Source organism: Rhinichthys klamathensis, unplaced genomic scaffold (assembly GCF_029890125.1).
Source record: "Rhinichthys klamathensis goyatoka isolate OS25496 unplaced genomic scaffold, OSU_Roscu_1.1 h1tg000092l_1, whole genome shotgun sequence".
Taxonomy (NCBI): Eukaryota; Metazoa; Chordata; class Actinopteri; order Cypriniformes; family Leuciscidae; genus Rhinichthys; species Rhinichthys klamathensis.
In genome coordinates this window covers 3,809,296-3,827,714 of record NW_026606631.1, presented here as the reverse complement: position 1 = coordinate 3,827,714, position 18,419 = coordinate 3,809,296, and the positions used below count along the sequence as shown (strand labels likewise).

Here is an 18,419-nt window from a genome sequence, read left to right as displayed (position 1 = left end):
TTACCTGCATCTTAAGCTATCTTCCAAGCTCCCTAACCTCCCTTCCTTCTAAGCTTCCTCACCTTTCTACTGATCTTCCTTTCTGCCCTCCAAGCTTCCCTCCCTCTGAGTTACTTTTCTGCTGCCTGAGATTTCTTCCAAGCATCCTTCATTTTGAGCTTCCTCCCAAACTTCCTTGCCTTCCTTTCTTCAAAGCTTCCTTACCTTCCTACTGAGCTTCCTTCCCTCCATGCTTCTTTTCTGCCTCTTGAGTTTCCTTTAGAGCATCCTTCCTTCCTGTTCCCAAACTTCCTAATCTTCCTTTCCGAACCTTATTTCTGCCCTCCAAGCTTCCTTCCTTTTTCTGCCTTCTGAGCTTCCTTCATTTCTTTCAAGCTTCCTTCGAAACTTCCTTCCTTTTTACCTTCTAAGCTGATCTCCCTTCTTGCCCATGAAGCTTCCTTCCCTCTGAGCTTCTTTTTTTGCCTCCTTTGTTTCCTTCCAATCATCCTTCTTTTTGAGCTTCCTTCCAAACATTGTTACTTTCCTTTCAAACTTCCTAATCTTCCTTCTGAACTTTGTTCCTGCCCTTGAATCTTCTTCCTGCCCCAAGCTTCCTTGCCCTGAGTTTCATTCCAAATATCTTTCCCTTTGAGCTTCCCTTCAAACTAATTTGGTGATGACTAAGCTAAACACTACATTTCTTCAACATTACTAATATAACATGTGCAGAGGTCTAGATTGGCCACAACCATTGATTTTCAAATGAAGCAGATGGAATAGCATTATGAACATTTGATGATGACTTGAGCTAAACCCTGCACTGTTTCAACATTAGTGATGTAATGCAATGTTTAATTATTTGGAACTGCATATCCATTAGAAATTATGTCTGCTTCCAGGCTCAAGGCTATGTTAAAATTGTGTGGATACAATACGGTTGATGATGGCAGCCCTCCAAATGTGTATTTTTTTAATTTATGAAGTAAAAAGACAATTTGATGTTTAAGAAGGCATTAGTTATGGCACCATCCATACAAGCCTAATGCTGTATCTTATAAGACTGTCTTGTTTGTGTGGAGACTTCTTCATTATGTAGCAAATACATACTCATGTAACCGGGATTAGTCTTTGAGCTCAGATGACTGCAGATGTCCTCATTAGATAGTGTTCATTGTTGGGGTAAAATAAACACATTTTGGATACAAATTTAGACCTATCTTTAATGTACAACTGTTTTTTTTATTATTAAAGTCCCCGTGAACCGGAAGTTGCAAACGACTTTTCTCCAGTGTTGTGACGTATTTCCGAGAGAAACGGAATACTAAATGAGGCAGAATAGTGGGCGTGGCTTTTTTTTCCAACTAGCACCTGATTGGATCTAGAAAAGTAGGTGTTTTCATTCAGCCTGTCTACTGTCAGTTGGAGGGGCGTGGTTTCGGATGTTAAGCAGACGCCCAAACCGTGAAACCTACGTCATCAGGGAAGGTCCTCCAATGCAGAGGGGAGGGGAAATTTCAGATTTTGATTTAAGATTACGAAGCCAAAAATTTTTTTTGTGTGGATTGACTTGCATGCATGAATTGTTCACCACAAAACAAACAATTTAGGCAAAAAAAGTAAGTATGGTCAATATTGAATTCATGGGGACTTTAAGTTCATTTGTCGGTCTGTGGGAGGTTTTGCAGCAGAAGTGATGAAGGACTCTCAGATGGTTTTAGGAGTTCACTCAGTTTGTCCAACGTCCTGTCGGCCGTCTTTCTTTCTGTCTGTCTCTCTCTCTCAGAACAGTTAGGCCGTCACATCTGTCCTGGCTTAGGTCTGGCCCGCTCCAGATGCAAGTTGTTGGAATCATGTAGAAATTGGGCGGAAGTGTTTACCTTTCCAGAGAGACTTTTTTTCTCGTCATACTGACAACTCTTGAGGGTATGAGGGAACTGTACAAGTTGCTGGGAAGCTCACCTCTTTCACAACACAGTTTATTGAACTGTACAAAAAGAAACCGAATTTCTTCTTCCAAAATTGTTTCCGATCTGCATATCCAGTCGTAAAGAAGCATCCAGTTTTCGTCAAGCTTAATGTTAGAGCTTAACCAATTTCATACTCTTTTCAGGGGATTTCATGATTTTTAATGTCTTTATCATTTATAGCTAGTTGAGATTCAAATGCACAGAATACAACACTGGAAAGCCAATAAAGAAAAATGGAGCTTGGGAGCAATGGATATGTTTGCACAGTTGGTTGTTATGTATCGAAGAAGGTCCCAAACTAAATGTTTTTTCCATTAAGCTGCTGTTGTTTTGTTCCTCGTTGTCTTTGCTCCAGTTCCTCAATGTGTTTGCTGTCCTACTCTGCTGCTGAAAGCATTACTACATTAGAGAAAGATTTATTCCGGGTCCTTTTTTTCCTGTTTGCTTTAAGTCCCATCAACCCAAGCTGACAGCAGATCCTGACTTGCTCTGCCAATTTTTAAACCCTTTGTTTGGCAGCTCGCCTGTATAGAGATAGCAGATTTGAAGTTTGGCTGTTGTCGAAAGAAACAAGGCTGGGCACAAGGGTAGGTTAGCTCATGAAGACCCTTGAGAAAAGGGCATTATCTATTTCACTTTCAAATACCTTTTAATGTGAATTTAATCCAGTTATTAACCAGAAGGCAAACAAATGCGGTGCTCAACATTAACCTTTTGTCCGAGACAATTGGATTTATACCAGCACATTTGCAAATGTGACATCAATTTTATACAGCTGTTCAATTAACCACATAGTTCATATTAAGTGGATACAATACCGACTTACACAATTAGTGACTAACACAATTTAGCTCTATTTAGCCAACAAAAATGATTCCAAACAAAGCCATATCAGAACAGCTGCCATCTCCGAGCAACACACTGTGGTGTTTACTTACTAAGTGATTCAGTATTTTTGAACGAATCGGGTGAGTCAATGATTCAATGACCCATTCATAAAGACAGTAACTTGCTTCATCAGCCGTTTGAACGAATCGGATTGCTATATAGTGAATAACTCAATAACTAAACCTACTGGCAGTTTAGTTTTCTATTTAGAAGTATCATTGTATATTGGCCACCATTTCATATTTGTTTATTTACGAATTATGTAAAACATTAATCTCATAACATTATTTATGCAGTTGTAATTTTTCAGTTTAAATACATTCATGCCATCTCTGAGCTGTATTAAACAGTCTGTGTAAATACATCTCAATACCACTTTAGATGCAGGTTCAGTGTTGCTTCTGCTGTGGAAAGATGGATTTCATTTGATTGGTAACAGCCTTATAGTGTCTTATTATTCTAATTGAATTTATTGAACAAATTTAAGAATTTGACATGAAAGATGGCATAAGAAAAAATGCCCTGGAAATCACTTTAAGGGGGGAAATATCACAAATATGCTGATTTAAGTAAGAGCGAGCTGATAGAACACTGATGAGAATATTGCTTCAGAATAAATTACATGCATTTACACACAAAAAAGGAAATATTTATTTCTGGACAAGCGAATGACCGATTTACTTACTCGGACAAGCGAATGACCGATTTACAAGCACATAACAAGGCTTAATGTCGAGCGCTGAACTGGCTTGGTTATTTACTCTGTTTCCTCTGAGAGTTTGATTTACTCACTAATGACAAACAGAACACAGATAACTAATGTCTCAAATGAGCCCTTTCATTTCTGTCAAAGTCAGCAGACCTCATGCGAGCACACCGGTTTAGCTCAGAATACACGTTGTGACGTCATGACTGTTTTTTCCTTTGGATTTGACCTTTTTCTGGCCAAGATTAGTGACACATAAGCCTAATAAATAATTCGGCAAGACCCGTAGTAACTGTTGGATGACTTCAAGAGCCAAAGTGTGCGTCTCCAATGCGATGTGTGTTTTGAATTAGCTCTACTTTATTTAATTGTGTTGGAACCACGTTCTCATGCTCTCCCGATCAGCGGTGGAGTGGAGAGTCGTCTTGAGAACAGTTGTGAGGCCGGAAGTCAACCGATGAGAACGAGCTTTCATTGCTGCACGATTGCAGACGTTCTCCCAGCATCATAAAATTCTCATTGTGTTAAGTCGCACAGCTGAGCATACAAACAATCCTCACTTGCAGTTTTAAAATTCCTGCTGTTGTAGTCGTGTTTGCTTTGACAAGTGTTATTCAATGGATAAATCCCCAAAACGCACTTTTTAATGTGGAAAAAGTGCATTTCCTTCTTTTATGAGGCCTGACGGATGGTTTCAAAATGGCATATGAATTCTCAGAGAGCGGTGAACTTTATTTTGATTGTTTTTATGATTGTCTGCATGAGAAAGTATCCAAGTTGGTGCCTCCTGTGTGTATCTTTGCAGTTTACTGGTTCAGATAAGTGATGGAATGAAAAATAGGAAGTTTAAAAAGATGTCCCTCAGCTGTGAATTACTCTTGTTCCCAATAACTTTATGTGCATATTTCTGTACTTGTGCATGTGTTTGTGTTTAAGACCTGCTGGGCCATCCTTCAGTTGTTCTCATGCTATTCTTTGTTTACCAGAGTATATGGGTTAATGACATGCAAGAATATCCACGATAAAGAAAAAGAAAAATCTTTACAACGCATGCAAAAAGGAAAGAAAAATTGAGTCTAATTTCTTTTAAATTAACTTTTGTTTTCATGTTGGTTTAATGTGGTTTTGAAACACTATACCAATTTCAAAAAAGCTAAATATTTAATGACTCTAAAAATGTACTGTTGTGTGGCAATCAAGGAAAATGTAATGTTTTATAATGTTGTAACATATTTTCCTTATATCTTGAATACATGTGAGTGTACACATCATTATATCCCAGAACATTTTCGAAAGTATTTTCAAGCTAAAAAGTATAGATTTTAAAACAGCATAAATTGTTAATTCACAAATACCATTACGATTTTTGGAAGCCGTACCACATTTACAACCTGACCTAACCTGGTATTTTCATAAAAAAAATATGTTTTTAATGTTTATATTTTGCCCATACTACTTAACTGTGATTTTGCAGACACGTTTTTTTCCCCCCAAATGGTAATAAGTAGTGAAACAGTTTATTTCTCTCCAAAGACTTATTCTTCTCAAGATTTTCATTCTTTTAATGAGGCTTTTTTCTTAATTATGATAAGAGAGTTGTATCCCCCTGAAGTTTTGTCCTTTTTCACCAAAAATATCAAAATGAATTTTAATTTAGAAATTAAAAACATGCTCAACATAGAAGAGTTGTATTCAAGTCGATTTATGTATGAAATGCATTTTTAATGTATTTTTGAATTATATTTTATCCTGCTTGAACCAACCCAACATCGTCCGCTCTTAATTATTTCCACATGATTTGACTGGCAGCATCAAAAAAGGAGTCATTGTGGCAAACTTGGCATCCTTCCTCCATGCCATTGGAGACAGGGTGGGCACCGCATGGGTTTTCTATGAACTCAAAGCATGCCACTGACTCATGACTTCAAAGTCAACGTCTGCACTTGAAACTGGGGTAGGGGCAGAGACGAACTGGATCTGAAATCGGGGTTATTGTGGGATTTTTGTGCAGTGAAGCAGATTTTCTCTCTCCTAATTGAGAGCGCATGGCAGTTCTGTTCCCACTTGGAGAGACTCAGATTTGATTGTTTATGCCCACACTGGCGCTGATGTCGACAAGATGAACCGTAGAGGTGTCGCCGTGTGGAGTCGCAGAAGAACTGTAATGATTAACGATTAGTGTTTAGTCTGAAGTTCACGTTTCATTTAAATTCTATCCCGAATGGCTGTTTTTGAATGAACGTTGTGCATGTGGAAACGGTCAACTGCTGCAATGCAGAAATTACTGACTCACAGTTCAGGTTAAAGACTAGCACCAGTAATTGAAAAGAAGTCAGAGGATCCAAAACCATGGTGACCACATCAAAGCGCATTTAGTGGTCAGATGATGTGTAGTCAATGATGTGTTCGAGCTTGCTTTGTGGCAATCAAACACAATGTACGATGATACAAGTGTTTTTGCTTGCATGTGCCTGTTTTGCGATGAGTAGGGCCTTGGCACCGGATGGAGATGTGTTTGTGAGAGCACAGCTGGAGACTGGGCCTTCCACCGAACTCTTATGATGAGTGCTTGAATGTGTCACACATGGCAGAATCAGTTTCTCATGCATAAGGAAATGGTGTTTCTTTTTTTTTTTTTGGTAATGTAGTAAATCCCTGGCCTGATTTGAATTTGGTTTGCACCACCACTTACTTAAATGCCAGATCCTAAGAGTCTTGAAACTTCAGACTTGGCAATCAAGCAAAAGCATTCAAGCTGTCAGTTTTATATTGTAGTAGTTACATAGTTTTGCACTTTTTAATCCTGAAACAGCAAGTAGACAATTGTTTAAAGACTTGCAAAGAAACAAAATGCATGCAATCCTTTGATTTGATTGGCCCGATTAAGACAATTTCTTACCTTGGATTATGTCCAAATTGCTGTACTATTATAGTGCGTTGAATTGGATTAAAAAAAAGTACTTCTAGTCTTCTTAAAGTGCTCCTATTATGCTTTTTTAAGAAAGGTCCGCAAAGTTTTGAACGACAAATAAAGGTATTGTCTCCTAAAAGAAGAAATCGATTCTGAACTGCCGAAACAAGTCGTCAGCGATTACAGTCTCACTTCCGTAACTTATCTACAAATGTTTGTTACAAATTTGCATAATGCCAGATATGGTCTTCATTGGTATTCACTGCCACAAACAACGTCTACTTTGACCCACCATCAGACACTATAGTTGTAGCAGAGACCTGAAGAGATTGGTTCGTGTTGTCGAGAAGACGCTGTGAAAACAAATCCACTTTGTATGAACTTCCAAAGAATGAGGACTCGTGCTGGAATTTATTCGGTAAAACCGACACCATCATTACTGTTCGTATCACTGTGTATTAAATGCTAAAATTAATATATGGTAATGAGCGTTTCATTTCCGGCAGACCAATCACTTCAGAATCTCAGCAAATGTACGTTAGCCGGATGTTGTTGGCTTATTGTTGTTGGCCTATTGTAAATACTTAGTACTGGACTTCCTACTCATTTGACATGCTGTTTGCATACTGTATGCAAGTTTGGACATTTGAACTTCCTGACAGTGTGAAAAGAAAAGCGTAAAAACAGGTGCACATTATTGTGGTTTACTGGGAGGCAGTTGCATAAACTATAGAATAAGTGGAATCATTAGCAGATTAAAATGTAAACTGTGAGAATTTTAATTTTCTTTAAACAATGAGGTGATGGATATGCTAAATTAAGTTAGAAAAGAACAATCAACAAGGACTGAAAGGAACACATTGGTAATAGTTTTAGAAAGGAAAGCACAATGATTCATTTCCATAATGGATTGCAGCATACTTCATTTCATTTCCATATAAAAACCAGAATATCATTTGAGTCTCACCTTCCGCTTCCAAGAAAATAACATTTCGAGGACATTTGTATATGTATGTTTTAAAATGTTATAAACAGGAAGAATGTAATTAAGAATAAATTAGGTCATGGGAATTTCTATAATGAAACAGATATTTTTCACAAAAAACAAAAATGATGCAAGTCATCACCTGTCACACTTCACGTGTTATATAGCCTATGCTTTTAAAATGCATGTTTAAAAAAGCATTTTATCCCTGTTTTTGAGCAAAAATTGTATCAAATGTTTTGCCTGTGCAGTGTTTTTAAAACTATATCTCCAAAAAACAACTTAGTCATAACGGAAATTAGTCAAGATTCTAAAAAAGAAGTTCATTAATAGCTTCAAACTGGAGCACATAACTTAACTAATTTTAAAATGTGTAAAGTCATGTGCTCCAGTTTGAGGCTATTAACGAACTTCTTTGATTATTGTAAAAATTATATATATATATATATATATAATAATCTTACGTCTAATATATACTTAAAACAAATTTTATTTTAATACTTCAGTACTTATTTAGTTATTTTCCAACATTTTGATTTAAAAAAGAAAGTTTTTTAAGTCTGTTACTCATCTAATACTTTTATTTTACTTCAGCTTTATTTCAGTTACCGAAAATGTTTGTAATAGTTTTGGTTAACAACACTGATGCATCTTTTAGATAAATGAAAAGCATTTAAAAAGTAACAGCAAACCCAGAATGATTAGCTCCATGAAATTTAAATGCTATACGCTGGCTGTGATTTTTTTTTTTTAACTCAGCTGGTTGTTTTCGATTCTTCATTTGACGGATACTTGTGTTGGTAATTTAGAGAACAGCCTGCAGTAAATTGGTGTCTGTCTCCAGATTGACGGCCACAACATTCACATGTTAGACAACATTAGTCACTAAAATTAGTCACATAGGCCCCAATTCTGATTTGTTGCCTATATCCGATTTTTTTTACCGTCCGTTTACACGTTCTTTAAATTGTGACCCATACCCGAGTCATGTGTTTACACTTGACTGAAACATCGCGCATGTTTACAGGGGTCTTCTTGCTCAGATGGACGAACGCGCAGCGAGATCTCAGCACTGGTGGGAACATACAACACGATCTCATAAAAGTGAGTATCTATAGCACAAATTTTATTTCTCATGCCATTTATACGCCAAAAATAGTTTTTGCTTGCATATGATGCGCACTGTAAACGTGCGTATTAAACGCCATAAAGTGCGTATCATGCACGCAAAAACTATTTTTGGCGTAAATGGCACCTGAAAAAAAAATCGTGCAATAAACGCACTTTCATGAGATCGTGCCGGGCATTTACGAGGAGCAGTGGGTCCGAAATTTTAGGATGAGCAAGCCAACCTTTGATATGTTGTGTCAACGTGTGTCCACATTCCTCTCCTACGACGACACAATGTTTCATCGGGCCATCCGTCCATCCGCAGAGGCGCGTCTGGGTTTCTCTCGTCATTAAACCGCGGAGACGCAGCCTAATGCCTCGGAAAATCCGATCTGCCTGTTTACATGACAGTCGCATTGGCACATATCCGATTTACATCTGACTTATTTCCACATATGAACGAGGCCTGAAACCGATCTCGAAATATCCGAATGCATGCGTTTTTTTCCTGTTTACACTGTCATAGAACACATCCGATCTGTGTCGCATACGAGTAAAAAATCGGAATTGGGTCACATTTCATTGACAGTGTAAACGAGGCCATAGTCACATTCCCACCATGTTGGGAACTTTAAGCAGTGTGTTTTGTCTAAAGCACTGTGGGCCAGACACAACAACACACTTAAACAAATAACGGTGATCAATCAACTGATAATAAACATTTAACATAGTGCTTATTTTTCTCTTTTTCCCGTCTATTTCTTTCTCCAGGTGCTAAGAGGACCGCAGCTCATCGCTGTGGCGTCGAGCGACGGGGCCGGCGGGGTTGACGCATCGCCTCTCCAGGGTAACGATATTCAGGTGCAATACGTCCAGCTGGGAACGGTGACCGACCACACTGGCGCAGTACAAGTGAGATAAGCCAAAACACACACAAACACAACTTACCATAGTAACGTTTACGTCAACAATGTTATCTGTGGCGTATAACCATTTTATTTCAGGGAGAAATGTTTTCTGTCACAAAACGACCACCAATGTTGCACGGCTGTTGCGATGAATGTCATCTCCACCATTCTGATCTGTGGTGGGCGGCAATTCTGTTCAAACACCGCAGGGTGGCGTAGTGGCCAATATGTGTGATCTATACATTTCAAGTCTTTAACTCGCTCTCTCACAATGTGTTCTTTGAAGAAGTGATCTTAACCTGCACCGCTCTCACTTTCGGGCTAATCAGCAACCCACATCAGTTTGTTTTTCCTCGGAATAATAAATAGCCTCAAGTTGTCCTTTTCCTCCCTGTCTATTTTCTCATTTTTATCCCCGTTTCCATCTTACGCTCTGCATCAAGCTCTCGACATGCTCAAGCCCTCCTTGATGTGTTTTTTACTCTAATCACTTCCCTATGATGCCTTTACCGCGTTTCAGAGCCGCTATATGGCGTGCGCACATATTTAAACACATTTAGAGGTTTGACAGTCATTACAGGTCACCACATTTCCCCAGCTGCTCTCACGTGTTTGGTTCATGTGAGGCTTCAAGCTCGGGTTGAGGGGCACAGGCACAATTTGACTTGCATACTTGCACATATGCTTTTATCTGTCTTTATTGAAGCAAACACTGGTTTAAATCTGAAACCAAGAACAATCGGTGAACAATTTGAAATTAGTGAAAAATTTTGGTTGGTCAAGACTTTTTGCTTGGTAAGATAAAAAACTAAAACAATAAAATTATTTAGATTAATGTATACAGTTTATTTTCAGTGTAGACGCTTTGCTTGCAATGATACGGAATATCCGCGGAACGGTTACTAGTATTAGATTTTGCAAATAGTTTGTTTCAGAATATAAAAGTCTCGACACAATGTAACGTACTTGCTCTGGCACTAGTTCTGCATAAAGAGACATGCTTGTTATTGTCATTTGTTATCGTCATACAAGCAGATTGTGGCGATTGGTCGTTGTGGTATCTGTCCCGCCCCTCTTGCACTGTGATTGGACGACCGGGTAAAAAGTGACAGTGATGAGCGCTGCGTTTTCCCCCCGACGTTGAACATTATAAAACTCTCGGCAACCGGTAAAAACCTTGTCACGCTGCTGCCGTTTTAAAAATGCAAGAACTCCCATTGAAAACACTTGAAAAAATACGCTTGCTTTGGGGGAAAAAAGCTTTGGTGGACACACGATAGACAAAATGTATGTCTAAAACAAAACAAAACGATGTAAAAATGAACAGTGAGAACAGTGTTTCAGTGCTCTTTGTTGTGGACCATCCCCCTTACATAAAAAATAATAACTCTCAGACACTTACGCCACTGGCACGCACCCCCAGTATAGCTTTTGTGAGTGAGAGAATGTGAGCTATTTGGTAACAGGAATGAGGACAAGGCTTTTACCACAGTTGCCCTTTAAAGTGGTTCGGCTGGTACAACTAAAACCTCTTTAGACGGAGACCTTTGGGCGCTTATGGTTTAAATATTCTTAAAGGGCATTTCCTGCATAAAGTCAGTACTTTTCTTCTATTTTGCTTTGCTAATACACTTTCCTTGTCTTGTTGTGAATGATTCATCAGCTCACGTTATTTCAAAAGAAATGAAATCTTTAATTAAAATGTAACGCCTTGCTCCGCCTCTGCAGATGACATCACCAAGACCTCTTCTTTTTCAGCCCCTCCCCCTTTCTGTAATGTGCTGTAAACAAAGCCCATACAAAAACAAATGTTCCCCTTCCTTTCTTTGAAGGACATTCTTTCATCAGATGTGCTGTAACTGGGCCAAATTTTGTTATACAGCTTATTAGTGGTCTCCATGCCTTGTTATCTGAGTGACCTGCATCGTTCTTTTCCTCTTTCTCCGTCTCACGGACATTACACACTTGCGTTTTGGCCGACCTTCAAATATGTAGCGTCTCATCTTCGTCTGAGCACGCTGTACCAAACCCCGGAAAACATGCAGTTTGTGGGAACCGCCTCTGTACCCAGACCCCATCACAGGGTCTCTAGCCTCACTTGTTACTTGGTGGTCTGGACGCCTTCCAAATTGTCTCTGCAATTATACTGTACACATCAAAGCTGTTGGAAAGTTGTTAATGGACTTTGATGCTTTTGCAGAACCCCGCATGCGCAGCATTTGTCGCAATCAACCGAGGATCTTTGCGAATCGATTATAGATTACTGCCGTTTTGTGGCGAACCACCTGTTATTGTGACGGGGAGCAAATATAAACAGCTGCCAGAGGAAATTATTAATGTTTATGGCATGAGCTCGTGGAAAAACTACCTGCTGTTTTTGGGAAGATGATTCGGTGGGACATTTGTGTACATGTAAATCCATTCTGTAACACTTTATTTTGATGGTCCCCTTTAGACATTCTGTTGACTATAAGTAACTGTGTAACTACATGTCAACTAACTCTTTTTTAGAGTATTAGTAGACTGTTAATATCTGCTTACTCTTTATTTTGATGCTCCTCCAACTGACTATAAGTAACTTTGCAACTACATACTTATTCTACCAACCCTAACCTAACAGTCCTAATACTCTAATGAGAGTTAGTTGACATGTAGGCGCAACGTTACTTAGTCTTGTCAATGTCTCAAGGAGACCATGAAAATGAACCATAAATTTCTTCTTGCTTTATATTTTGCTCTCTAGTTTTTTCAATTGTAATATTTAAAATCAAAATCGCTTGCTCTTAACTCTTAAATAAGTTTAAAAAAAAACATCACTACCTGGATATAGGCCTTATTTATTTCATATGCTTTAAAATTTACATCAAAACTTTAGGTAGAGTGGAAAATAATGTATTCAAAATTGAATTCAAATGTGTCCTAACCAGTAGCAAATGTTATTTTGATTTTTCATCCATTTCTTTTATCTTAGCCACACCCACAGTGAGATCTCATTGGTCCAAATTCCTGCTTCACATTAGGGAGAAAAAGTGATTACAAAAAAATGTATAAAACTTAAGAACGTTAGAGGCCCTCACGAAAAAATTAAAGTAAATTTAAATGTACTTTATAAGTGAATTTTATGTGGGCATCTGGGGAATATATATATATATATATATATATATAATGATTACAAAAAATAAATAAACACTTATCGGACCCCAGGGCAAAATTAAAGTAAAATTAAAATAAATAAAAAGATTTTAGCTTTTTATTTTTAATTTGCTGACCCATTAAAACCTACTTGATGAGCTTGAGTTCAGTCATTTTGACCCCGTGAAGTTTTTTTCCCCGAAAATGCTAGTTAACTTTATCGCATTGGACTAAAATGTACTGACTTTACTCTCCCTGGGTATAACTACTTCAAAACGGCAAATTTTTTGGAGTATTTTCATGATTTTTTTACACCTTGTTACACTTGTCGTGTCCTAATTAAAAGAAAACAAGTTGACAAAAAGATTGAATCCAATATTTAGTGATAATATAGCATAACAAAATGTGATTTACAAGCAATTTTTAAAGGCCGGGCATTTTTTGAGCAGGAACATCAAAGGCGATACAAGGTTTTCAACGCTAAGAAGCCAGGAAATGACATCAATAGTATATATTTTTTTACTAGGTTGATTTTTAAACTCAAGAAAAGCTTAATAATTGGGCAACTTGTAGTCAGTTCAATCATTTAATTTCCCGCTGAAATGATTTCAGACAGCTGTCCTCACATAGATGATGCTCTGCTGGCATCAACCTCCATCCTGAAGTCACCGCGCTTCCCTCTATGTGAATTTCAGGATTATTGAAATCGCTCTCATCTGCTGCACAAAAACAGGTGGTAGTGTTTACGGACATTTTTTTATGTACACACCCCTTCATTTCTACTTGTTTTGTTACTTCATTTAATAGTTTCCATATCACACATTTGATCACCACACACAAAAAAAGCTGCAAATAAAGAGAGGTTTCCGGCCAGGAAGGTCTGTTCTCTGTAGAGTCTGATAGAAGTGTCAGTTCACTTACTCTGTTAAACGATTCAGTCGTGAACTCCCTCATCGGCCCTAATGAGTGCCCTCTTGTGGAGCCGCGGGAAAGCGGCCCCTGAGGACTTTGCACTTAACACCTCAGATGAAAAGCACAGCCCGCGAGTGTCTCGCATTAGACGGGCTGTGTTTTAAGAGTTTTGGCACTTCTGGGCCGTGCCCTTGAGTACAGTTTGAGCCTTTGCACCGTGCAGGTGTGCGGTCTGTTCCCCTGGCGTGTGTTGAGGAAGAAATGACTCACTCCACATACTCTGAAGTGACTCATCCTGCGTTGTCTCCCCCTGCATCACTCCCTCCCTCCATCTTTCTCTTTCTTTTTTTCGAGGGAGTGTTTTTATTTCGACGACTGAGATAAAGTGTAGCCTTTTTCTGACCCTTTACTTTTCCCCTCTTTTTCCATCTCTTGTTGTTGTATTGGTCTTTGTTTTTGTTGTATCAATCTGTAGACCTGTCAGCGTTGTATTCGTCTGCTTTCACTGCCTTCATCAATATGGTAAAAGGGGACATGTTAAGCCTGGGCGAATGGCGGGATGTACAGTGTGGCGATTGATATGTATACACACGGTATTTTAATAGAACATCCGTATCGCAGACAGATACTTCTGTTGTGGATTTGTTTTTAATGCAGTGGATTCCTTTTTGACATGTTGGGTGCATCAGTTCAGTGTTGACACTGTTGATATGGTGCATTGATGTGGGATTCAGATGATGTGCGGTCAGCTGTGCACAAATGTCATAATACTGTAGTGGCTTCATATTTATATTGCTTTGCACTTGAGAGTCTTGTCAAGGTTTACATAATGTGAAGCTTTTTGTAATTATTACCAAGCTTCTTGGTTTAATTGAATTGCCCTCAAGTCAATCAAATTATCAAAATAAATAAATAAATAAAATCATATTAGAAGTATTTGACACACACACACACACACACACGCACACACTATCAGTCAGAAGTTTGGAAACATTACTATTTTTAATGTTTTTGAAAGAAATCTCTTATGCTCATCAAGCCTGCATTTATTTGATCAAAAATACATAAAAAACTGTAATTATTTTGAAATATTATTACAATTTAAAATAATGGTTTTCTATTTAAATATACTTTAAAATATAATTTATTTCTGTGATGCAAAGCTGAATTTTTTTCTCATTACTCCAGTCTTCAGTGTCACATGATCCTTCAGAAATCATTCATATATATACAGTATATATACACACACACACACACACACACACACACACACACACACACACACACACACACACACACACACACACACACACACACACAGTGCTGGTCAGAACTATTTGCCCCCTTGGTAAATATGATCAAAGATGGCTGTAAAAAATAAATCTGCATTGTTAATCCTTTTGATATTTTATTAAAAGAATTAGCAAAAATCTAACCTTGAAAGTGTGGGGAAAATCACATTATAAAATAAATATTTTTCTCCAAAACACGTTGGGAACAATTATTTCCCCCCATTTATCAAATACTTTTTGCAACCTCCTTTTTCTAAGAGACCAGCTCTGAGTCTTCTCCTATAATGCCTGATGAGTTTGGAGAACACCTGACAAGAGATCAGAGACCATTCCTTCATACAGAATCTCTCCAGATCCTGCAGATTCCCAGATCCATGTTGGCGCTTCTTCTCTTCTGTTCAGCCCACTCGTCTTCTATAGGGTTCAGGTCAGGGACTGGGACGGCCATTGCAGATGCTTAGTTTTGTGCAGTGACCCATTTTTGTTTTGATTTTGATGTTTGTTTTTGGATCACTGTCCTGTTGGAAGATCCAAACATGGCCCATTATAATGGCGCTTTTCTACTGCATGGTACGGTACGGCTCGGCTCACTTCGGCTCGCTTTAAATGGTACCACCTCTGTCGAGGTTCCAAGCGTACCGTACCGATACTAAAATGTGACGTGAACACACTGCAGATCACTGATTGGTCAGACAGATGGCTCTGGTCACTACCAGCGTCATTGTATTTGCGAGACATCAAACCCGCTAGATTTAAATAGCCAGTAACAGCCACCGCTGTTCTTCACAAAGAACCGGCAAAAGTAATGATTATGAATATGTAAAATATAGCAAGGAGATATTTTAATTGTTTATTAATAAACAAGTGTTTTCTTTGTCGGCTAAGATGAAGTTGACGATGCTGACTCGCGATCTTCAGTAGCCTAGTGAACGCGCCAGAGAGAAATGCACATTTCATAATAATAATAATAATACATTTTATTTATAATGTGCTTTTCTAAAACCCAAAGCGCTACAAACAATAAAACAAGTAAAATACAGAAGTACAAAAGTAATACAAAAATAATCATTACAGTACACATCATTAAAATACTAATCATAAGTCTATGTAAGCAATTTTAAAAAGATGTGTTTTTAACAACTTCTTGAAACTGGCTAATGTGGGAGCATCTCTAACAGTAAGAGGAAGTGCATTCCATAACCTGGGTGCTGCGACAGAGAAAGCTCTCTCTTCTGTATTTTATTGTACTTCTGCTTAAGGATTACATAAGCAGAAAGCAGTCTGTAGTCTGTTTTCTTTCGTTTTGAATTGTTCTGTTTAAAAGTAGACATGTGAGGCAAGTAGGCTACCTTATATGCGGAGTTTCGGTTAATTTATGAGACGAGCTCCAGTTCACGTGCCGGCGCCTCCGTTTCCTATCTATTGTCTGCTATATTTGCTTCTTATTTATTAAATCCAGGTAATTGGTTGATGAAACATTGATTACAATTAAGATACAATTAATACAAAACGAAATTCAGGTTAAAGAAAGGTTTTGTGATTTCTGTTTGATGTCTGTGAATGTTTTAAAGCATATTTTAGTGCCGATTTCAGAGCGCTCACGTCCGTAACGGAGAACATGTCCGTAACATTGTTTTTTCCTCATAAATGCGAACAGGAAAAATAAAATAAAATAAAATTAATATTTTATGTACTGTGGAGACTGAGAGCCAACCCTTCTTCATCCGGTGGGTAGTATTACTTTGGTTTGCGCAGTGTAATTCACATAATCACTAAAAAAATATTTTGCCTCCCAAGTTTTTTTTTTTTAAGCAATCAGAAATCTGAGGGCACTGCTATAATCCCACCCACTTTGAAGCGGTACTAACTGCAGTGGAAAAGCAAACCGAGCTAAGGCAAATCGTCGTACCACGCAGTGGAAAAGCGAAGCGAGCCGAACCGTGCCGCGCCACGCCGAACCGTACTGAGCCGTACCGAGCAGTGGAAAAGCGCCATATGATTTCTAGCACAGGCTGTCAGGTTTTGATTTTTTTATCTGTTGGTATTTGATCGAATCCATGATGCCATGTATCTGAACAAGATGTCCAGTACCTGTGGCCGAAAATTAGGCCCACAGCATTAAAGATACAGCAGAGTATTTCATTTTACACTTGGGGTACTTTTTTCTCCCTGTATGAACCAAACCCAATAGAACGTTCAGGAAACCATTCATTCTTTCAATCATTATTTTTGCAGTGGCATTTCATAGTAGCACAACACTGTTTAACTCATGGACTGTTTTTCGTCCTCAGGCTGACGCTCTGACTCCAGGTCTGCAGACGGAGATGGACGTAAAGGAGGCCATTCAGCTTCAACAAGCCGAGAACGGAGAGGTGGTTCAGATCCAGATGCCAGGCACTTGAAAAACCTTCTCGCATGTTCATAAACAATGATCTTCGGCTAGAGCGTCAAGGAGAGGGCGAAACCAAGAAGCGTGGCCACTCAAGCTCAAATTCCCAACCGAAACCACCGCTGTCAGTCAACAATTATTGACTAAATCCAAGTAAAACAAATGCAATTTGTTGTAACATGTCAGCTGGTTTGGAAACTACTGGCCGTTTCCCACCAATTACAGTCGCAGTGTGCTTAGTAACATATAAACAATGCTGGCTTCATCTCCAGCTCATCCAATCTCTCTGGCACTGAACTAAACAGAAAAGAACAGAAGGCTTTTCCTCTTCGGTCTCTCGGAAGTACCTCATATGCAAGGAACAAGCAATGGTCAACTAAAGATTCAAGCAGACGGTTGAGTTACTGGGCTTAAAGCGGTCACTTAAACTACCCATGTGTCATTTCGGCATCACACTTTGTAGACTTTGACTATCATATATATTATGAATCAGCAGCTATGTAAAATAAGCTTCAGTTCATATTTCATAATCCAATATTTTTCCGTTTTGCCATCCTTTTGTGATGTTTTTTGGTGTGTATGTGTGTGTTTGTATTGGTGAGAGACTGGGGTATGTTTTGAGGTCCGCCCCTTCTTCATTCATCAATAACCGATTTGTGTTCAGAATGGTTAGTCTAAATATTTTTAGTTTCAAATAGCTTTATTGTACAGAGAAAAAAAAACTACTGAAAGTTTTGTGGAGCTTTTGTAGGGCAGTTTACTAATACACAGTAATATGACGACGGTGAACTGTGTTTATGTAGTATATGAAATAAAAACTTTTTCATATATATATATATATATATATATATATATATATATATATGTATATATATTTGTGTATGAAGGATTTGTTCAAAATGAATAAATGACCGTTGTTTCCACATACAGTATCCTGAGTAACAAATAACAGCAGCTTTACCCGAGTCTGCCAGACAAACTCTGAGGCGACTTTCGGTTGTAAGAACGGTAGTATGAAGAAGCTCTGCTCACACAGAAGTCACTTTCAAACCAAACAGATTTCCGTCGGTCAACAAATCGTGACGAATCTCGAGCATGACGGGCAAAATCTGTATGGGGAACTCTTCCGCCCTCATTCAAAACTCCTGATTTCGTGGATCCCTATTGAAATGACTGGATTTCACCTGTGAAATGTCACACTATGTCAACTATTATTTCAGCGAGCAGTAAATAAACC

General features: G+C 38.3%; 1 protein-coding gene across 2 annotated transcripts in view; it reads left to right on the top strand.

Moving 5' to 3' along the window:
* banp (BTG3 associated nuclear protein) overlaps window positions 1–18,024 on the top strand; it is a 51,685-nt gene extending 33,661 nt beyond the window's left edge. Inside the window, exons 12-13 of one of the 2 annotated variants that reach the window (XM_056252163.1) lie at window positions 9,321–9,461; window positions 17,085–18,024. In XM_056252163.1, the coding sequence (XP_056108138.1) occupies window positions 9,321–9,461; window positions 17,085–17,195 (252 nt within the window). In that variant the 3' untranslated portion in view covers window positions 17,196–18,024. The remainder of the gene's footprint in view (window positions 1–9,320; window positions 9,462–17,084) is intronic. The other variant, XM_056252162.1, reaches the window with a different exon arrangement.
* The last annotated feature ends 395 nt before the right edge of the window (window positions 18,025–18,419 follow it).